General features: G+C 36.3%; 1 protein-coding gene across 1 annotated transcript in view; it reads left to right on the top strand.

Moving 5' to 3' along the window:
• Positions 1–3,640: 3,640 nt before the first annotated feature.
• Positions 3,641–23,973, top strand: part of LOC128018366 (solute carrier family 12 member 5-like) — a 44,572-nt gene continuing 24,239 nt past the window's right edge. Inside the window, exon 1 of the mRNA XM_052603841.1 lies at positions 3,641–3,974. Coding sequence (XP_052459801.1) covers positions 3,920–3,974 — 55 coding nt within the window. The 5' untranslated portion in view covers positions 3,641–3,919. The remainder of the gene's footprint in view (positions 3,975–23,973) is intronic.

Here is a 23,973-nt window from a genome sequence, read left to right on the forward strand (position 1 = left end):
AACCAGAGAGCACTTTGTGAAAGATCGTCATCAGAAAGGTCATTTTCTGCCCCCGGTTTTAATCTTCACCCCAGTACAGCTGCTGGTCAGCCTAGTGCTTTCTGTAATCCCAGTGAAATGCCCTTGGTTGTCCTGAGGATAAATAGACAGTTCATTTCAATTCCATTTAAACTGGCAAGCCTTGGTAAAAATGAGAATCCAAAACTGCTTATTGCTTAAACAAGCTTATTAGGCGCTCATATCCATGTCTTGAGCTGTCGAATCGAGAGAGATGACTCTTCCATTCTTGTTTCATTTTTAGCTGAAATGAAAAAGCAAATTGCAACGTTCCTCTATGGCCTTAATCTGTGGATTAGGTCAGCTTTTGCAGTCTGGGAGGGTTGTGTTGTGTATATGTGAATGCGTAAAGATGGGAGCTGCCCCCTGGGTTAAGAGCTAAAGCCGCTTGGCTCAGATGAAAATGGTATTCAGGATGGATGCCAATCAACGCAGGAAATGTCTGATTCCAACAAACTTGAGGGAGTCTGTGCACATCTGGACCATGCCTTTTAATTTGACAGCACAGAAGATGTGTGATCCTTGAGGATTCTGGAAGCAGCGGTTGTTTGGTCAGCTCTGCTTCTGTCACTATATGATGACTTCAGCCTATCCATTAATAATGTTTACTGCCATTGTTTTATAGAATGTGCATTTTGAATCAAGAAAATATTAATGTTCTCAAAGATATGAGCATTTTGATACTTGTTTAAGATGAACATACATTTGTGGAAAATTTTATTAATGACCCCAAAAAATTGTATATCACTTTGTATCATGAAATTTGATGTCTAACTGGACACGGCTGTGTAATAGTATAATTGCAATTGAATTATTTTTTATTATTATTAATTGGAGCTTATTCTGAAAACTGAAAGACTATGAGCGTGCATAGAATGACACTGCTTTAATCTGTGAATTCCTGATATTACAGAAGATTTTTGTTCTCAATATGTCATTAGAACCATATAGAAATGTCTTTACACAAAGAATATACACAGATACGAGAACATATTCTTTAATCAGAGAGAAATCTTCAGAGTTCAGAAACATTTTCCGTGTCTTTGAGCTTCTGATGTTAAAAATAGTCAAGATGCCACACTTAAATGCTTTTAGGAGGAAAAGTGCTGGTCTCAGTGGAGGCTCACTGCCTGAATACAGCCAGGCCAGCATGTTCTCCTGCTTCTCTAAATCTTATCTCCTTTCTTCACCCTGGCCCTTGATACCATTATCTGCACAAGGTTCACTGGAGTGTTTTCCCCCTGATTTCCCCCTGTTTTAATTCTCTTAATTATTTTGCATAACATTTGAAAGAACATTTAGCAATTTCAATGCATTCACATATCACCATAATCACCCATTTGATTGATTACATTTAGAATGTAAAAGAAAATTCTAAAATGTTGTGTTCTGATATGCAAACAAGATAATGTCTATCTATAATTATAGATAATGTCTATAGTTATGCACTTATTTCCAGAACAGAAACCTGAACATTGGATAAAGCCAAGTTATTAAAATCATTTTGTTAACAAAATTGAAAGATTCTTACAGAGGGTATTTTTTATATATTTTTTTAAATACAGCCAGAAAAATAAATAAATAAATACTTAAAAATAAAAATAAAATAACACATAGTGTATTTTTTATGTTTTTTTTTTCCACTTAACTTTCCAAGGAAAGGACAACAACAACAATGTTCTTGACTATAGTGTCTTGACTCAAGAAATGTATTATTATAATAATAATAATGATGATGATAATGACTTGAGCTGCATGAACTCCACAAGCTGACCTGGTGATCATGTCATCCCTTTAGAAATAAATTATATTTCTTTTTGAATAAAGTCATGATATTTCTTTCTTTAAATTGTTAAAAACTTTGTTTATTTCTAGGTTTAAATTAGATTTTAAATTCGGTGTGGTTTCAGACGTTTTGGACTTGCATATGTACATATGGGATATATAAGAACGTTTTATGCTTTCCAAACCCCCATATTTCTGTATCTCCAGCTTCACACAGTGGCTTTTATCCATCAATGTTTGTCTCTGACTCTGAGCAGATCTATCATTTATGTGTCTAACCATTTGCGTGCCCCTCATTCCTGTGTGCCCTTTCTCACCATCCCGTACTTTAGAAAAAACCTTTCAGATCTCCCATACCTTAATTTATTCTCTGTATTTATGGAAAGCTCTCAGGAAGGAAGACTCAGTGGAGTTTGCCTCTGAGGGCAGAAGGAAAGTGTGTATGAAAGACAGCAGAAAGCAAGATTTCCACATCACAAGCCTCTCCACAACCTGTAGCATGACATAGAGCCTGTAAAAGCCTCTGGCGATCATTCCTTACATGGCTTATGCCTCATAAGTATTTCATCACATATAGAAACATTAGGTCAGAAGGTCGAGGTGTTTGATTCATGGTAGAATTGAAATATCGATGCCCTTGTGTAATTTTGAAATCAAATCCAGTTTTCTAGAAAAGGAAATAGGTTCAGTTTATTAAAATTATTAATACATATGGGTGTTGTCTATGAAAAATAGTTTTTTTTTTACAAAGTGTATTAAATACATTAATAATTCATAAATACTATTGTTAATTTGACTTTCATTTATATTGTTGTGCATTATAAGGCTCATTTTTACAACTTAAAATGTTATGAATATATACACAAATTATCAAATATGAAAATGAACATAAACAATTATTTTTGTATAAATTATGATAATATTTTTTTATTATATTCAAATCCTTTTTACAATATATAAAAAAGTTATTATTTCATGTTTACTAATGGATTAACTAGTATGAAAAAAATGTGTAACAAGAAAATAAAACCCTAAATTCTGTTATATTATATTATATTATATTTTATTTTATTATTTTATTTTATTTTATTTTATTTTATTTATAGATTTCTTTTCATGTTAGTTGTTGCATTACCTAGTGTTAAGAAACCTTATTTTTACCAAAAAAGGAAACCCTAAGTGTTGGTTTGGTGCTTTCTGGTGGTGGGTAATTTGCTTGTTTGTTTGTTTGTTTGTTTGTTTGTTTAAGCTTTGGACATCTAAAACAAATCATGCAAATTACACAACAAGCTGTGCTGGTCTTTTCAGCAAAGAAGGACAACAAAAAATAATATCTCTAACTTTTAGACTTGCGTATTGGACTTGCAAATTAGCAACCATCCTGAACAGATTAGCAACAACTTTGCAACCACCAGAACTGCCATAAAAACATATTTAAATCCACTCTGAACACATTAGCAACAACCTAGCAACCAGCCATTACAGCCTTGCACATTTAAAAAAAACAATACATGTAAAACTGCAGATTGATGCTTTTTGGGTTGGTGAATTCTTAAGGCAAACAACCTGAGAATGAACCACAACCAACTGCAGTCTTTTTTTGATGTGACATTTTTCTGATATGAACACAGTTTGACATGGTGATAATATAGATACTGCAACAGATGCTATATGTAAGCAAAGGCAATTCCTGATCACTGTATTGTGAATGTAATGGTGAGGCACCGGCAGCCTGTGGTTGCGTAGCAGAGAAAGAAGCAGCGAGAGAAAGAGACGACATGCTGCGTGAGTGTTTGAGAGAGAAAAAATGTGCTCTTAAGCATTCCATCATTTACATCCCTGCAGCCTCTCTCTGTCCCACCAACCCCTCCTCCTAAAGAGAGAGAGTCAATACGCAGAGAGGATTCCAGTCTGCCGGAGCACAGCACTGCTCACTTTCTTGAGAGGAGAGAGGCAGAGAACCACAAGCCTTCTCCTTCTCCTCCTCTTCTGTCCGTGTGAGGCTGGTACACGCCTTGGCTGGTGGACACAGCAGCAGTGTTAGCATTAGCAGGGAATCTGTGCTCGAGCTTCCAAAATGCTCAACAACCTCACCGAATGTGAAGAGGGTGATGGGGGACCCAACAGTCAGGGTGAGTGGACTGATCCTGCAACAGCTATTGGGGGGGTATGTGCGGTGTGTGTGTGTGTGTGTGTGCACATGCAGAAGATGAGCAAATTTGCCTTTTACCAGTCACTGGTGATGGTACCACTTCAAGCTGGAGCATGTGTGTGTGTGTGTGTGTGTGTGCGACCAACCATGCACCAATGACTGAAAACTGCTTGTCAGTGTGTGTGGGAGATACAATATGTCAGAAAAGGATTGCAAATATTCTTGTACTCATAATCAGTGATGCTTTTGTGTTTGTGTGCATGTGGCAGAGAAGCATTCAAAATAATTATATGGTTGTACATTTTTTGTGTGTGTGTGTGTGTGTGTGTGTGTGTGTGTGTGTGCAGCTTTGGCAAAGGCTCGTGCTGCAAGGTTGCTGTGAGGAGAATGATAATGCTTTCTGTGTCTGTCGGAGGAAGTACTGACAGCAGTGTATGTGTATGAGTGTGTTTAGATTTTCTAAATAATACATGAATACACCCTGAAAAAGACTGTTAAACAGGTATAATCTTCAGTGTTAATAGACTGAAAAATGTTACCCATATTTTGACTTGCATATTGTATTGATTGTGTTGCTTTTAGGGTTAAAATTAACTGAAGATCTGCTTGCAAAAAAATACCAGTACCAGTAAATTTTTCTATAGATTTTTTTCTTACAGTGTCGGACAACACTGCGCCTCTGTCAAGCTCTTCTGCTTGTCTGTTCTTTTCTCACTCTGTCTCTCTGTTGCTTAATCTTATTTATTTTCTGCAGGCAGTGGATTCGCCTCCCTGTTTCTTAGATCATTGGGAATAATTGGAATAATTGGAGTGTTTTAACAAAAGCAGACCTTCTGTGTATTTCATGTTGTTAACCTCTTGGAAAAGGGGAAGAAGGTCTTAGATGCAAGATCCCCGTCAATAAAAGAGCTTCGTGCCTACAGGTACAGCTCAGATGCAGCCTATGAGAGAAGAATTAAATTAGCTTATACCTGACCTCTTCTCGCATGCGTTCTTATCAGCCCCCTGCAGTACAGCAGAACCTGCACTCATTATGAGTGCTGAAACGTTTTATGTGTTTCACACACAAATTACAAATTGAGGCTGTTGAGCGAATAGCTCTCTTATTAAATGCATCGTCGTATAAGTGTCATGATTGGATTGCAGTGGTTGTAGCAGAGACTCTGTCCGTGGTACTGAAATGAATGCTGATTGAACTGCTGGTTTCAGTGGAGCTCTCCGTGGTTCTGAAACCATTGTGAATGCAAACCCATTCTGGGCCTGTATCACTGACGGACTGATCTGTTTCGTGTAGACATGAGTAGAGCTGCCTGTAGACTGCTGCATTATAGCTTTAGCTTCTTTTCAAAGGGTTTCTCTCACTCTCTCTCTCTCTCTGCTTCGCTTCCTTCCAGTGCTGCCCTGAATTCTCTCTCCTCCTCCCATCAGGGGGTAGGGACACTGCAGTGGTACTAATGTCTATTTGGTCATAAAATTCATGCTTGGAAGCTCACCAGCTAAAGCTGTCCCAAAACAGTCTTGTTCTGTCATTCTCATTCAGGAAGGGAATACAAAGCAGGCATAATTCTCTCTTAAATGTAAACCAAATTACATTTTATATTATTGAACAATGAAATAATTCAATGGTAATGAATGAACAAACAAATATATATTCACTGACAAAATTGGCGGTGAAACAATTTCCCCTGAGAAATGGTTAATAAATTTCACAAATAATAACTAGGGCTAGTAACATTGAATTAAATTAAGTTTTGAAGCAGAATGACTTAATTTACAAAATGATTTTTCAATATGATTCAATATGTTAAGATCAGAGTAAATAAATATAGAAATAAATTCAACATTTTACAGCCTAAATGCTTTATTTAAAAATGTTGGTGTGTAAGTTTTAACAAAACAAAACAAAATCACAATATTCTATTTCATATTCACTTTACTAATTACATAATTACATATTCACCTGTAATTATTTAGTTTACTCATTTTCTTTTGTCTAATTTTGTCTACCCAGAAAAGTTTACTTTTACTTTTTTTAGGTATCATACCTTTTAGGTACCATATCTCATATCTTTAAGCTTTCTTAAGATTAGCATTTCTTGAAAAAAATAGCCATTCATTAAAAAGCAACAAGAATTCCACTTTAAATTAATTTTCTTGCAACCATGTACAAACTGAAAATGTTTGGCTGTAAATATTTATTTTCACTATATCACCATCTGACAGGATCTTAAAATCACAGACTTGTCAGCTTTATGAATTTTCAGTGAAGAGAATGTCATTCTAATGAATTTATCAGTTAACAGCCAAGCAGCATTGTGTGAAATGCTGACTTCAGTCACAAGCTTCAGCAGTTTCACAGATAATGTGCGTTCTAATGACAATCACTGTTACAATGCAGTTACATCGCTCATAGAGAAGCCTGACGCACCAGATCATTTCGGACCTAAGGTGCTTTCTCTCAGTGGATAATGAGGTTTGAGATTGCATTACGACACCGGTGATCTTTGGCATTTGTTAGCAGTGTAGAAGGCTGGACTATATTAGTTGAGAAATTGGATAGGAGGCAGAAGGAAATTAATTGTTGATGGCCTTCAGCAGAAAAATAAAGACCCTATTAAATCACAGCTCCAAATGATGGATAACTTTTCTCACCATGGTTTGAACAGGTTCGGTTTAAAGACACTGAAAAGCATTTATCTTTGTATAAATACAATTTTTTTAAATAAAGTCTCACTTTATTTTATTCTGGATTTATTTTACTGAAAATACAGTAAAGTTGTGAAATCATAATTACTGCAAGCATTTGGCCATGTGTGTGTGTGTGTGTGTGTGTTTCTTATTAATACATTATGGGTGGCTTAATTTTATATACTGCAGTGTAAGAAGGAGAACACAGGAAGATGGAAAATAAATATATTAAGAGTATTCTGAGGAGAGCGTGATAGCTGCTTGTCCTTGTGGTGAAGTCTCAGGTCAAGTGAACGTCAGGCCAGATGGCGCAGACCTGTTCTAACAGCCGCAGACACATTAAAACATAACAGGACCACCCTAATTTAGGAACATCTAGAGCACTAGCTGTCCTCAAAAACCATACAGACATTAAAGGAAAAGGCAGAACTATTTGTTCTTAAGCAAACTTAATTGCTTGGGCATTGGTATAAGACTTATATAACCAACAATTTATTCCTAACATGACTTCCTTGGTGTAACCTAATGCATTCAGGTTGATTCATTCATGTAAAAAATATTTTGAGTTAAACAGAACCAATTTAAATGCATGTTCAGGTTCCTTGCACTCTCTCTTTGAGAAAAAGGAGCTGCCAGAAGCCATAAGTTATGTCAAAACATACAGTATTCATAATGTAATGCAATACTCCATACAAAAAACCCTGACTATGAATCCAGTAAATTATTCTGCTACATTATAAACAGCACCATTCAATGTTACCTCATAAACATACACATAAAATATATTTATAACACAGATGCTAGTAAATACTATTACACTTCACTGCAGGTTATTCATAACTGTGGCATTACCTTGATAAACATTCAGTAGAACACAAGATTAGTGTTTGATGTAAGGTTTTAATCAGCATGTCATGTGTTAACAACAGCTTCTCTCAGCATCTCGAGCTCGCAGTGTGAGTGTGTTTGACAGACAAGCTACCACAATCATGACAAGCTACAAAAAGGCGGGCAGGAAAATATATTTCCTGTAAGCTCATTGCTTTAATCCATGCAGAGTTGGTGTCAGATGTTTATGAACAAAAATATATTTGGGTGGCTATTGTAATCATTGACAAGTAGACTGTTGTGATAATTGGTTGTGATTTATCTTTTAAGAACATCTGGTTATGTTTTACGGCATTTTAAAGTTTCAGTTGTATTTATAGTGAGTGCTTTCTTTTATAGTAGCTTAATTAGCATTTTGTGTGTTTCAGGCTCATATGAAATTCATAACTGAATTGGTTATATTGTAGGTAGCAAGCAGGATGCAGAACGGTAATTCAAATTCAAAATGAATGCTTTTTAATTTGTATTCAAATGAATTTCGATTTCAGATGTAAAAATGATTTACATATCAGGAAATAAAAAGTACCACAAAAAGTCATGGGGTAGGTGTGTCATTCATGTCTTTTAGGGTCAGGGGGATGTAGTTCTTATGTAATTGTGGCAGTGTAGTGAGGATTATGTCACTGCAAAAGGCCACACATTATATAAGAATATTTCCCTAATGCCACATAAAGGATTTTTATATGCCCTCCCGTAATCCTGCTGATGTATTTGCCCTTGATGGATGGTTTTGTAAAGTTGTCGTGGCCATTGGTCTCTAGCAGGTGCCTGGGAAGCCATTTTAGGGTGAGAACAGAGGGGAGGGCAGAGGCGGTGAGGTGAGACATGTATTAGAAAAGAACAGCAACACCAGTCTGAAAGAAAAGGAGTGATGAGACTGCATGCAGTGTAGAAGTTATATGTAGGTTAATCACGTGCTGTTGAGACACTGGTTAGTTATAAAGAAACTGCATTATATACGTAACAGGGAGCAACATGCACAAAAAAGACTTTGTAATCTTTAGGAACTACATATATTCACACACACACACATGCTTCTATTGTAAGAACAGGACAACTGAAGAATCACCTATTTGTAAGGTCATGTTACTCATTCCCAAACACTGACTGTGTGAAGTTGTGAACGTAGCCATAGAGAGTTGGCAGCACACTCTCTCTGTATTTGATTTGCTGGTTATGCATGAACACTCACTACAGTAATGTCCACAGAAGAGTGAGTGATACATCTCGGCCTTGTGTGACTGCATATTACAGAATGTAGTGCTGTTAATCTACAAAATGTTTTAATCCTATGTATACAAGCACACATACGCAAATATACCCTCAGGGTCTCTTTATTTGTGTCCACTGGATTGAGAAGAATGAAGTCTGTCTGGGGCTTCTGATGGTTGGAGGTAGTGTCTAAGCTTCATGACTCTGTGAGGTATGTGTGTTTGCTCTTTTTTATTTTCACATTCCTGCAGTAAATCAAGAATTCATTAAGTTTCACTCTAAAGAGCCAAATCATAGTAGGCAGTGTCCTTGAAGAAGTAATGAAATGATTCTTGCATACCCCACAATTAAAATTAAAGAGTGAGGTACACCTTGAGCTGTGATTCTCATGCAGATGATGCTGGCTTGAATTCCTAATTCTGTTCACGCATTAATTTTCTGTCTTTTCTGATTATTCAGATAAATAGGCCGATAATTCTGGTCCTTAAATCTAATGATGCAATATAAAAAAATTACTGATGTGACAGCCCATCAGCACTGGGGACTTTCCCTGTTTGGATCACATCATTTGTCTCTGTTTCTTGGTTTAAGACTGTCAGTTTGTGCATTAGTGATGCACAAAAACTCATGCATTCAGGAATGAAGTACAGTAAGTGATTTTCAGAATGCCGAATTCAGCTCCACACACTAGTATACTATTTCTATTTTTAGCATATCTTTCTCTGTCAGAAATAAAAAGAGTAATATGTGTCAGTTCACATTTCTGAGTCATTAAATCATTCTCTCAACTTATTCATTCAAAAATGCTCATTCATTGAGAAACAAAATGCCAGTACTCTGTACTCTGAAGGTGTGGTTGCATTTACCATTGTTTGCATATTTTCATAAAAGGTAGTTATTTTATAAGAATCCATGTGTTTGGTAATGTCAAATGAGAGTAAAAGATTTCCCTATGAAGATTTTGCAGCAAGTTCTAGTTGGTCAAATGAATTTGCTTCATTAACCAACAGAAAACTGCTGGTTTGAAAGTGGCTTCTCTGTGAAATGTGAATTGACAATAGACAATGAAACTTTTTTATGAAATCTCTCAGAAATGTTGATAATATGACTATACCGAAGCAACTGCTTGGCCTTAAAACAGCTGATATTCAGCTATTCAGTCACATTTGTCCATACACTGCTGAGAACAAGAAATTACCTTGAGAGCAGAGATGGAGATGAAGAAATGGTACATGCTGTCCCTGTGAGTGCTGGATGAGTCAGTTTCACCCCAAGCGCACTGTATGCTTTCTCCATTTCTCTCTCTCTTAATCTGCTATTCTTTCTCTCTCTCTCTCTCTCCTTTCTGAGTAGGGCGAGGATTTCCTTTCTCATCTGGAACTGTACTAAATCCCTCAGCCGGTTTTCATGCGTGTCTCTCTTGGTTCTATTCTCTCTTGCATTGGTTTACATTCCGATTTACTTTGTTATCCTCTTTAAATAGGAAAGTCGTTGCTGTAGATTTCTGTGTTTTAGTCCTTTATCAGATAATGTTGTGAATGTCTTATGGATTTTATTTATGAGATTTTTGATGGTCTAATGGTCTGCACATGTCAGTCTTTTATACTCTTGGCATTGTGTGTGTTTGCATGTAAAGTCATGCTTATCCATGCAATATATGCAAAGCAACAGCAGTATTGCACATTTTTGACCTTGACATTCATATTGTTCCAATCAGCATAAATCATGCTCGATTTTACACAATAATAATGTAATTAGTAGCTTGTTTTTGCAGTCAGCATTAATGTTGCATGACAGTTTAATCTTTAGTCATCTCTAGTGACCTTTTCCACAGCATTTTGTGTTGCATATGAATGGCTTTATTGATAAAGACAACATGATCTCCAAGGGCAAGATGATTTATGACATGGCACGTGATCACAGACACAACTGATTTCTAAGCGGAGCTGTGCCTGGGGTTTTGTGGCAGTTGACATGTTCATGCACAAGACAGAGATATATGACGTCCAATCCCATGTGCGAAAAGAGGCTCTGTTTGTGTGTTTTGACCAAAAGCATGTCCTCTTTCAACAGGACTGTCTTCACACCGTGTGCCATTGAAGTCTGCCAGTACTGGCTCTTAACACTTTGTCCTGCTCTCCCACTGTGCGGGACAAACCTTTAATAGCTGCTCAGTTGGCTGGAGTTCCTTGTGCGGGTGCTGATCTCTGTAAGCTGGCCTGTTGAGTAGCAGTATGTAAGACTGTCTCAGACTGTCCCGCATACTGACCCATGAAAATGCAGATTCTTGCAAAAACATTTTGGATTCACAGCCTCCTCGGGATAGAGGCCTGTGAATGTACAATGGCACGAATTAACGTGGCTAAACCTGGTACTTTTGATGCATTGCAATGTTTTTCTTTCAGCATTTCGAACTAAAGGAATGACCTTTTTTTTTCTCTTTCTCTTTCAGATTGTAAATTATTGATAATATGTCTGTTGCTCCCCCTTCCCTGTTTGTTTGTTTGTTTGTTTGTTTGTTTGATTGAATGGATATTATTTTGTTAAACCATTTGACATCATGGTTACTGCAAACATATTAAGCATAACTTAAATGTTTCAACAGTGGTAATAAAGATAAGCAGCAAATCACATAATTAATGTGACTCCATGGAGAATATTTTATGTTTGAAGGAATCACAATAGTGATGGAAATTCTGAATGAATCTTGTGGATTTTAATCATGAATGCACATTATGTCTGGTGCATTACATGCATATCTGACTGTGTGTGTATTCTTGTAGCAGCTGCATGCACCATGCACCACTATGTAGGTCAGACTGCATGGAGAGAAAAATATAGAGATCTGTGTTTGCTGAGCTAAATGCCATCTCTGTCTGTCTGTCTGTCTGTCCGTCTGTTTGTTTGTTTGTTTGTTTGTTTATTTACTGAATTGGAACCAAGTCTTAATTTCTTTCCAACCTTTTCATGCATTCATGTGTTCAGTTTAACAACAACAAGAAAAAAAAACATTAGGAAAGGTTTGAGTGTTTGCATGTCAGTGTGTATGTTTGCTTGTGTGGGCAATTAAGGATCTTGTCATAGAAATTGTTCTACAATAAGAGTGACTACACTGACAGACAGCTTATGCTTCAGGGAACTCTCTAGAGAGAGAGGGGTGTGTGTGTGTGCAGGTGCATGGACGGTGAAGGTCAGAGAGCTTTCCTGAATGAACCCCCAACAATAGGCTTATAGGTTTTGAAACTCAGTCACACTTTCGGACTTGTATCTTAGGGTTGTTCTGACCCCTTGAAGTCACAAGTGTTGCTGGTACCACAAAAAAATATTTGTTATATATTATGCTTGTTTATAATGATACAAATCCATGAATGAATCATACACAGTAAGAATAATAACACTTTTGAAAACAGAAATGAATTGTGGCTGAGTGGCTGATAATGTTCCCCTCCATTGAGCGACTAACCTTTGTGACTGAATCATTGAGTCAATGAGCTGAACCCAACTCAGAATCAGTTCAATTAATCAATGAATCATTTGGATTGAATGTTTTGTCTATAAATCAGACATAGCTGCTTTATTGCTCCCTCTTTGGTTATGGTGCTTATGCACCCTTTTAATGTTTGAAAGTCTTACACGTTTGGTTTTAAAACACCTTGAGTAAATTACAAAATTCATAGCGCGAATATCACGACTGCTTTTATGCTACTTCTGTGGTGCTTTTTATGTGGAGCTTAGAATAGAATAGAATAGAATAGAATAGAATAGAATAGAATAGAATAGAATAGAATAGACGGGAGATGGTGGAATGGACTGCAGGAGAATGCAATGTCAGTGCCAGACGAGCCATTATGGGAGATTAAATCTGATCCACACTAAGAGTGACCCTGTGGGGGTGAGAGAGAGAGAGAGAGAGAGAGAGAGAGATATGCTCAGCCTGGCTTATTGTATTAATAGCTGTCCGTGGGTGTCAATAGCTGTATATCAGTTCTGGAGAGACTTTGATTTGATTTAAAGTTTGGCTGTACAGTGGGTCAGTCCTTGCCTTTCATTTACCCAGCACTATGATGTCTTTTCATAAGTATCTTCAAATGCACAGTCATATAACTTTACAAGGATAGTTTAAATGGAGCTGTGGAACACAGGATTTGTCTTGCTCTTTTGAAATAGAGATCACAACCATGAACATATTAACATTCAACTGCCCACATCTGCATTTGAATCCCATTTAGTATTCAGCAACTTGGCCCACCTAGTCACGATTTTATAGAGGTAATAAGATGTAGGATAGATAAGTTAATTTCTAGATATATGTGAGGTGCAAGTATTATTAAATAATTAAATAATTAAATAGATAAATTAAAATGATCAAAAGCCACATTAAAAATCCATAATGTTACAAAAGATTTCAAATAAATGCAGTTTTTTTTGTTGTTGTTTTTTTAAATGGAAAAAATGTAGCATAGTTTCTTCAGAAATATTAATCAGAACAACTGCTTTGAACATTGATAGTAAAAAGAAATGTTTCTTGAGCAGCAAATCAGTATATCAGAATGATTTCTGAAGGATCATGTGACACTGAAGACTGGAGTAATGATGCTGAAATATCAGCTTTGATCCCAGGAATAAACTGGATTTTACAATATATTGAAATAAAATACAGTTGATTTAAATTAAAATTTTACAATATTAATGTTTTACTCTGTTGCTGATCAAATAAATTCAGGTTTAGTAAGCATCAGATTTCTTATATATATATATATATATATATATATATATATATATATATATATATATATATATATATATATATATATATATATATAAGAAATCTGATTTCTGAATACTGAATGTATAATTTGTGTAAAATCATGTCAAACTACATTGTCTTTAAGGTGCAATCAAACATGCTATTCAAAATAAAACGTGGCAAGAGTGCATCAAATTTGCAAATAAATAATCTCAGGGTGGATGTTTAACCTTGCTGCATTGAAGTAGATGGTTGGACGGGCTAGTAAAGGTATGCTGTGATTAAGCCGTTGAATTCCAGTCAACTCCTTGTTGTTACTAAGCAACCTGTTCCCTGGCAACACTTTGCTTGTCCTTCGGCAACCATTGATTTAATTCAGAATGACTGTTCCCCCTTTACTCCCATGCTGTGTCATCTCTAAGTCAATGCAAGTCTTTGGGAGCGAGGAACCTAGACATTAAGGGATGTTCAGAATCCAGATTTGACATTGCACCGCTCTCTGCTGTAAGTGTTAAAAAATTGCTGCGTCAGAGCACCGATGCTGTAAAGTATTCAGATTGCTTCAGTACAGCGGGGACTTTTATATGGCCATGAATCTGTTCAGATAAGGAGCGTGAATGAAAGGTGGCAGACTGCAGTGTGAGACAGCTGGGGGATTTCATTAGAGAGTCTGCGACAGAGAGCAAGAGTGGGAGGAAGCTGAAGACAGAGAAAAGCAGGGAGGAGACGTTACTCAGGCCAACAGCAGCACCTTTGCAGCTCTGCACCACTTTGTGTGTCAGTACCCCGGGCAGAAGATATCTGCAGAAATGAATCTGACAGCTGTGGCCCTGTGTTTGCGCGTGCCTTTGTACGTCTGTGCTTACATTCAGGTGGCCTATTTACTGAAATTAATGCAATAAATGGCATGTCACGGTCACCAATTCTGCATGTGGGATAATCCTAAACTTCTAGTAAAGCCTTTGAAAGCTATTGTGAAGTGTCCATTTGGCACAAATCTTCCACGTGAGAGACACAACCTGTGCTTATCTAGTCTTTGCTGGTGTTTTAAACAATCTGCTACTTAAATGGACCCATATTTAGTGGAATTTCATTATCACATCAAATTGTGGCTTTTATTTTGTAGTGAGCCTTATTGGTCTGTACTATAGAGAAACTTATACTGTAGGTCTGCAGTGAGCCAGAGCTTTGTGAAAAAGAAGTGTGCTTAATTGTATTGAATGTGCACTTGTAGTGTACTTCCAATCTTATCAGATTATATGCAGATTATATAATGCATGTATCAATGGAATATATGGCCATTTAAGTGTACCTGAAGAGACTTTCACTACTGTTCCTTTACAGACCAACTACACTTTTAAAAAATTGAAACGTTTCCACATGAAACCCATAGTTTTAGGTTGCATGACAACTTGCAGTGCTTCTTGAAAGTTTGTGAACCCCTTAGAAGTTTCTATATTTCTGCATAAATATGACTCAAGACCATCAGAACTTCACACAAGTCCTGAAACCTGACAAAGAGAAACCCAATCAAACAAACTGAGACAAAATATATACATTGACATTTAAAAGGATCCAATATCTGATTCTGATTCTGAAATAATGTGTCTGTGAGTGTCAAAAGTGTGTGAATCTCTAGGATTAGCTGTTAATTTGAAGGTGGAATCAGAATCCATCTGTTCAGAGGTGTTTCAATCAGTGAGATGACTCTCAGGTGTCATTGTCTGCCCTGTTTTATTTAGAGAACAGGGATCTATCAAAGTCTGATCATGTTTGTGCAAGTGTATCAAGGCACAAACAAAGGAGATCTCTGGGGACCTCCGAAAAAGATTTATTGATCACTCAAGTGGTCGACCAACAAAGATCACTCCAAAAGCAAGACTTGTAAGACTCCACACAATAACAAAGGAACCCAGGGTAACTTCTAAACAACTGATAGCCTTTCTAACTTTAGCTGATGTTAATGTTCATGACTACACCATTGGGAAAATACTGAACAATCATGGTGCTTGCCAGAGTTGCAAGAAGAAAGCCACTGCTCTCCAAAAAGATCATAGCTGCCCATCTGCAGTTTGCTAAAGATCATCTGGACAAACCTGAAGTCTACTGGAGAAATGTTTAGTGGATGGATGAGACCAAAATAGAAATGTTGGGTTTAAATTAGAAGCGTTATGTTTGCAGAAAGGAAAACAATGCATTCCAGCATAAGAACTTTAACCCATCACATGGAGGTAGTGATATAATCATGGTTTGGGCCTGATGTGCTGCATTAAATTATATTTAACTAGAAATATAGAAAACAGTATGCCGAAGTGTACTTCTGTTTCACATTGGTATATTACCTTATTGAGTCTGTATTGATGAACCATTTAGGTAAGTCGTAGACAACTTTATAGATCTGTAGTGTACATCTTTATAGATTTATATATCTTTATATACTGTAGTCTATAGCAGCTGAGTAAGCCACATCAACTGTGTCCTCTAATGAACTCCAAAATAATTGTTTAACAGACTTTCTGAAATGCCTTTTAGAAAGCATTTTTAGTTCTTGAGTTCTTGAATCAATCTTGACATAAAACGGCAACTTTTGCACTATATTCAGGCATCACAATTTAATGCTTTAAAACTTGCTAGTTATATTCTGGCTTGGTGTACGGCATACATTATTCATTTAGAAGACATTTTATCTACAGCAGCTTAAAGTGCATTCAAGCAATGAAACTGAGGAATTGAGGAATAAAACCATTACTGCTGGCCATGCTGTAACAGTTCAATCACAGAATATGCAAATATGGACTGTATACATATATATATTGTTTGTTTGGCTACACTGATTCACGTTGATTGTAATGGCAGTGCTGAAGGATGTCTGCAGCTGCAGCGCTGCCTGTGGCTGTGGTCTACACACACAGCTGCGGTCCTCTCCGCACTTCTGACTTGTGGTCTGGACGGTCATTATGTAAGGCTTGAGTCAGTGAATTGGTGGTGAGCTCTCCTCGGGGAACATGAAGGTCTGTGTCAATAATGTTTACACACACTACACAAAGGATTTGAGGGCAAAGACTGTGAACAACTAGAGATTTAGACACAGAAAAAAACATGCCTTTGTTGCCACAGAAGCTTTTGACTTTAATGGCACACTGCAAACAGACAAGTAAAGAATGAAAGAGCCTGCGTACTGTTTGGAAAATACCTGGATTTCTGCATTGATTATGATCTTAGTTGAACAAGACAAGTACTATCTGTCTCTACTAATGACACACAAACAGTCATTCACAGTGAAGGTGAAAAAGCAAGTAAACTTTTGAATTTTGTATATGTTGTAGATCTACCCTGAGACACAAAACCTATCTTTGCCCATCGCTCTCCACAAATCTGTTTCAGTTTATCACTATTTCTGGATTGCTTAGGTTAAAAACACTTCTTTTTCTTCTTTTTAGCCATTCTTTAGTGGATTTACTTGTGTGCTATGGGTATTGTTGCATTACACAACATTCTAATCAGCATATATATTTAGATATTAAAGTTTTATTATAATTTATAACAATATAACTGAATTTTTAAAGCTGGAATACACTAAATGATTTTTGACCTGATTTACCCCTGATTTACAGTTTGGATAAGTCGATGCTAGTTGGTGAAAGCCAGAGCCAGTCTGCAGATTAGAGTTGAAATATTTAATAGAAAATCTCTTAGTTAATGATGGTCACAGACTGAGCCGATTTTAGCCGATTTTACACATATTGTCTGCATTTGTCTATAGCAAGTTTGTTGTGATCGGAACAACTTAAAAGTATTTTAGTGTGTGATACTCATTAGTGAATGATGGACAGTTTTTCCTCTGTGTCCCTTATAAAGCCGGTAAGTGTATGATGCCTATAGCATTTGAAAACCTGTTCAGATTTTAAAGTGGCGCTATTATGCTTTTTCACTTTTTCTATTTTAGTTAGTCTGTAATGTAGCTGTTTGAGTATAAAAAAAGATCTTCAAAGTTACAAAGCTCAAAGTCCAATTCAAAAGGAGATATTTTATTTAACAGAAATCACTTTTCAAAAACTACAACGAACGACTCCTTTGGACTACAATGCATATTTTCTGGGATTTGTGAAATCACAAAAACAGTAGAATGGGTCGAGACCTGGTTGAGCTGCACTAGAGAAGGCAACGAGTGTTATCACTATGTGGGAGACACTTTCCCAAGGCAGACAAACTTAGAGTTGTTACAATCATCCGGGTTTAACTCATGATGAAATTAATTGAATTTTGATGCAATATTTACACGGAAGCTCGCAGCAGGCGGTCATGGTAAGAGGCATGGCATTTCCCGGCCAGGTGCCGAGTGCTGCCAATCACAACACACACTGGCCAAGCTAACCAATCACAACACATTTTGTATTTCAGAAGGCGGGCCTTCATTTGTTAAAGGAACCAATCAAGCCTTTCATGCCAGACTGGGGGGAGAGGTGTTGTAATAATGTAAAATATGTGGAAAATCATGTGTTTTTCGAACAACCTAGTATGAGAGCATGTTCTACTGCAACCCCAAAACAAAATCAAGACCTTGTAAAAGAGTATAATAGGATGCTTTTAAAGTTTGTAGTATAGTCCAGCCTTTGAAAAAGTAAAAAATAAAACAAATTTAACAATAATGTTTTCTACAAAAGCTTTAAAATAAACATGAAAAAGGTATATGGGACTTTTATCTTAAAGTTTTGACTTTTTATTGCAGTTCTGAAAAAAAGAAGTCAGAATTAATAGATATAAACTCAGAATTGTGAGAGAGAAACTCAGAATTCTTATTTTGTATCTTACAATTCTGCAAGAAAAATGTCAGAATATTGAGATATGAACCCATAATTGAGTCCGAAAACATTGCACTTATCTTTTTTATATTGTTATTCTGTGGTGAAAGCTTCTATAGCTTAGTATTTTAACATATTTTAAAATTAGTTCTTGTTATAGCGAAGCAAAATTTTCAGCGGCCATCACTTAAGTGTCACATGATCCTTCAGACGCTATTCTGAATACTGATTTACTGTTTAAGATTATATTCATAAAAATAATCACAGTATGAATTTGGGGGAAATCTGTGCATACAATTAGTCTGTCAGTTTCCTTTCTGTTTTTCAAAACACTATTTTAAAATGGCAGATAATTGTTATCATGTTGTTTAGAGTTTTTTATTATTTTTTTTTTTTTGTGTGTGTGAAGGGAGGTGGTCCCCAGCCTGAAAACGTTTATGAACGAGCACGATAGTCAGATGTCTTGATGCTGCCAGACTATTCAGCTCTTGGCTCTGAAACACTAATTTAGATCCCCCTTAAGACATTCATAGCACATACACACAAGAGATAAATGACTGCTGGTCTTCTCACGCTAGAGGGCTTCTCAAACAAATCTCCACCATATGTCCAGTTCTGTGCTCGTGAATTCAGACAGTCTAGATGTTTTGCCCACACTCAAGCCTTGCACCATTAAGTTTGTTTGGATTAAGCCATTTGGCAAAGTGTTACTTTCTTTGTCACCAAGACCACATTGCCTGCTCCATGAATCAGCACTTATTGCTTGAGGATAAATGCTTCTATATTCAGTCCAACAACTGAGAGGAGAAGCTTTTAAAAGATACGCACCAAAACAGACCTTTCAGAAGAGTCATTTTCCATACTCTAGGTTAATTTCTGCAACATTAAGTACACTTGAGAACTGTGAAAGATAGGTGACATGCCTCAAGCTTTTCTCTTATAATGTCTCTATTTCTCCACGAGTTTTCTCTAAAATAAAGCCATGTTTTCAGCTCTCATTTCAGCTCTAATTTCATATTTAATATTTCACGTCTTCAACTGTCCTTTATCATCAAAGCTCCTGAATCTGAGGATCAGCGGTTATTTAATTAACAGTAGTATCTTTTATACAATCACTGGTTTCTTTTCTACTTTACTCGAGACTAAAGGGGATGTGACCCAATATCGCAGTGAAAAGAGATCTGTGTTACAAACAGGAAGTCTGGTGCTTAATCCTGTTTGGGTTATTTCTTTCACTCTGTCTATTCCAGGATTGACCCTAATGCTGTCTTTATGTTCTGCTCCTATTTTCTGTCTCGATCTGACAAAACTAGGGCCGAAACAACTCCTTTTGCTGAACTAGTAGAGCATTGTGCTGATAAAGACAAGACTATGGGTTGATTTCCCAGACAATTCATTGGCTAATGAAATCTTGAGTGAATTATATTCCTTAATTAGCTCTTCAAAACGTCCACACATAGCTAAATTCAGTTTTCATTTCACCTTTTAGTGCTTAAGTGCTGAACTATTTGTTAATAATACATTTAAATATGGTTTAGAGTTGCAGTGCATTAAATTACAGGGTAATTGGTACACTTTGACTCATCAGTGTTGCCACATCTTGCTAGAAATATATATATATATAAAGTCCATAATAAACTCAAATCCAAATGCTTGTTCTTTTTGAAAGAAAGCAAAATACCAAAATATACCAACCTGCAACTTGCAACTTTATTAACTCCATGAACTGGATCGCTTTATAAGCCGAGTCCAAACAACAAGCACAAATATGTTTAATCATTTCTTAAAAACACTAGGCAGTGGATTATAAAAGATAATTATTCTCTCTTTTATAATAATTTATACCATGTACTGAGGAAGCAACATAGTCAATGATCAAATATAATCAATCAAACAAATCAAAGACTTCTCATCTGTGAGTGAACCCAACAAGAACTATGATCTAATATGATTCTAGCACTCCTGGATGCAGCATCTTTCCCTTAATGCAAACTGACCATAACAAGCTCTTGTTACGACCAGGACAAAATGGAAGTAGAGGAGGCTTTACAGTAGTACTTGAAGTAAACCAAATAAGACGTGCTCTATGAGTCATACAGTGACACAGAGGTACTTTTGTGAGGATCATGTTGTCTTCCCCAACAACAAAACATGAATCACTTAAGATCTGAAGGACCTGCTGAGCCAAAAGATGGTGGTCTGAAGACAAAGGGAGGCAAAGAGGATACAGGAAGATATGAAAATGCTACTTGAGGAAGGGAAGAAATGATAACAGCTCAAGCATGATTGCAAACTTAGTCAGAACAACATGAAGGAGGTGTGGAGTGGGATGAAAACCATCACCAACTGCAAACTGGCCAGTAGCCATGTATTAAAGGATAGCTTATTTCTCATCAAATTCGGTTTTCAGTTGCCCACCACAACCCTAGCATGCAGAGAGGACACTGAAGCCTCCATCCCACTCCTTCTGTCTCAGGCTGGCTATCTCTGCTGATCAGTTGTGAAGGGAATTGAGGTTGCTCCACACAGCAGCACAGCCTGATATAATCAGCCTCAAGGAGCTCGAGACACAAGCTAACCAATTCTGCAGGCTTCTCAAACACCTGCTCTCTCTCCTTCAGTTAGATAAAGGTGCTTCAATTCAGCAGCTGACAAAGATGACATTCAGCCTCTGGGAATTTATAGGCTCTCAGATCATGAAGTCCTTAAAGGGGCTGCACCCAAAATAGCTTGAATCCCTGGTCATCTAAACTGGATTCATTGACACTTGATGGACTCTGCACAGACCTACTTTTGACCACTTCTGGCCTTAGAGTTTATCAGAATTAAATAATAATATTAATAATAATAATATTTTGGGCATTTCCCCCTGTGATGAAGAAAATAAATATATAATTAATATATATAATAATTAATTATTAATATAAATATATATAATGATAATCTTCTGTCTTGCTTCAAAGTTGTACACTTATTTTGAATAACATAATAAATCCCATGTAAAGTACTTAATTAAACTATAAAGTTAATATTTTTTTAATTTAACTAAATTGCTACTTTATCGTAACAAATGTGCAATTGCAGATATATTTAAATGCATGACATACTAGTTTCAATAGAAATTACATTCAATTATATGAGTATTATGAAATAACACATAAAGACATTCTTACGTCCAACTTAAGTGGGTCAAGAAAGCATTGCTTAGTTCAACTAAAGGTAATTGCATTTTATATACAATTTAAATGTTAAAAATTTCATTTCATTAAAAAAATAAAAAATAAATGTTGTATCTAATAATAAGTATGTCCATAATATGTGCTGAAGTGTACTTCTTTGTCATAAGAGTCAGCACATGGATCCTACTAAATGTGTTATGAAGAACTAAATACTAAATGTTAATACACAAGTGGACGAGAAAATGAAAGAGGCAGGCAAAACATAAAAAAAAAATTAAAAAGCAGATTACTTTGATGTCATGAGCAGAAATGGGCTTTGAAAAGCAGATTTTAAAACGGTGGATTATCGAAAGGCAAAGGTGCTTAGAGAGAACGAGTGCAGTGCTGTCTTAATTTCACTGAACAGTCCCATATTAACAGATGGATCTGAGCAACATGGCTGTTTATTTGTAGTTTTTGATTTTTTTGCTTACATGGTACACTAGGGTTTTAACTTTTTATTGCTTGGCTTTATTGTTGTTTTAAATAGTTGTATGCTTTCATATTAAATACTGATATTGAACTATCACTGTTACAATTATCACTTAACTCTGACCATTGACATTTATTTTGAAATGTTTCTGAGCCCTATTCTAACAGACTGTGAGCTCAACAGAGAGCCAGAACTGTAGAAGTCAGACAAAGACAAATATGAAAGACAGTCTGTTTTGCCAAACATAATACTTTTTATTTCTGTTGCTGTAAAAAGCAGCAGACAACAACTAGTCACTTGTGAAAAAGAAGTGTGCTTACTAATATTTGTTTACTTAAGTGTGTTTAAAAAACATAAAAAACTAAAATCATGGATGTATACTCTTCAATGGCCTTTTATTTCAATTTATATTTGCAAATCCAGTAAAAAAAAACTTTTTTACAGCTGCTACCTACACTGCTTGAGATATGAACAACATGCTCATGTCGCACTCAGAAAGGCTTTACTCAGCCTACATATTTTGCTCGTCACTAATTAGCATTTACATATTTAGTCTTTGATGGCTGTGTATATGAAATATGCATAAAGTTATCATGAATTTCTTTCCTTGATCTGCTGTAGGCTTTGACTGAGTCATCATGCTGATATGCAAGTGTGACTGCTTGATTTGAAAAACAGAGAAGTGCAATAAACACAGACCGATGCACTAATCATTTCACCAATCTCAGCTATTAGCAATATTACTGACATATTAACACCACTCATTTATCATTTAGTTAATACTTCTACAAATAGGTGACTATAGAACATGTAGAAACAGATTGCCCTGAAACAGCATGTTTCTTTTCAAGTACTTTCTCTGGCTTAGTAAAAAATAGACAAAGCAAGTTGAAGCAAATGTAGGTTATACAATATTAACTTTTTATTTGTTGAGCTACTGTATGAAAGCAGTATCATAATCATGTTTTGCTACTGTGATATTGCTTAAATATAATTTGATCACATATGATATTAGTTTATAATGTGTGTTGCTTTAGAATAGTCCAAGAGAGCCAGAGGTGTGTATGTGCATGCTTCTAATAGTGCAACGAATGTGTAGGAAAAAAAAGGGGATGGAAATAATAGCTCTGAGAAAAGTACAAGCATCAGCTACCTGCTCTCGCCTCTGCAGAGACATTAAATGGACAGCAGAGCAGAATCAGCAGACAGCCTCATCTAGCTTTGATATCTGTGTGATGCCCTATTATAAGTCTACAGATGCTCCGAGTCCCTTCTGGGGTCGTAACAATAAACCAAAAGCTTCTGTTATAAATCTCACCACACAGGGCGCAAGATGTCAGAGATTAAGATCTATCTCAATCTGTTTATCAATCTTTTTCTCATTATTGCTTATTACATTGTGGGTCTGCCGGGGTTGTGGGATGCTGGGTGTCAAGAGAGCCAGAAGTAGGAGTTATTTTTTTCAAATATTAGAGAGAAAAGAAACATATACAGTGAGAACCGAGTGCTAAAGCAAGGGCTTGGTGGAGTATTGATTCAGCGCTGACGGATGAAATTACAAGGTGATGAATTGTGTGTTGAAAGGTCATAGGGTCGCACGTCAATAAGCAGACGAATGCTAAGAAAATTAAAATGTACAACACTTTGCCAGGAAGCATGATTAATTAAACTAATACATCAGATTAAACTGGGCATGCTAAGAGGCAGGATTCCCTTGGCCATTTAATGAGCATGCTCCCACATATAATTATGTTGGAGAAGGCAGGGAAGGTGACAGCGCGCTAAAGATATTACAATACACACTACAATTTAGAAATACACACAATTAAAAAGCATGATGTATTTATGGGACACGGCAGAATTGCCCTGAACCTGTGAGGGTTTATGTTGCGCTGCTCCAGAATTAAGCGATCAAAGGTTCCTGTGATAAAGGATGTGCAACCGAAAGCGGTAGTGTAAAAATAGACTCAGAACCGGGTTGTTGCTATGGA

This window comes from Carassius gibelio, chromosome A8, assembly GCF_023724105.1.
Source record: "Carassius gibelio isolate Cgi1373 ecotype wild population from Czech Republic chromosome A8, carGib1.2-hapl.c, whole genome shotgun sequence".
NCBI classification, from domain to species: domain Eukaryota; kingdom Metazoa; phylum Chordata; class Actinopteri; order Cypriniformes; family Cyprinidae; genus Carassius; species Carassius gibelio.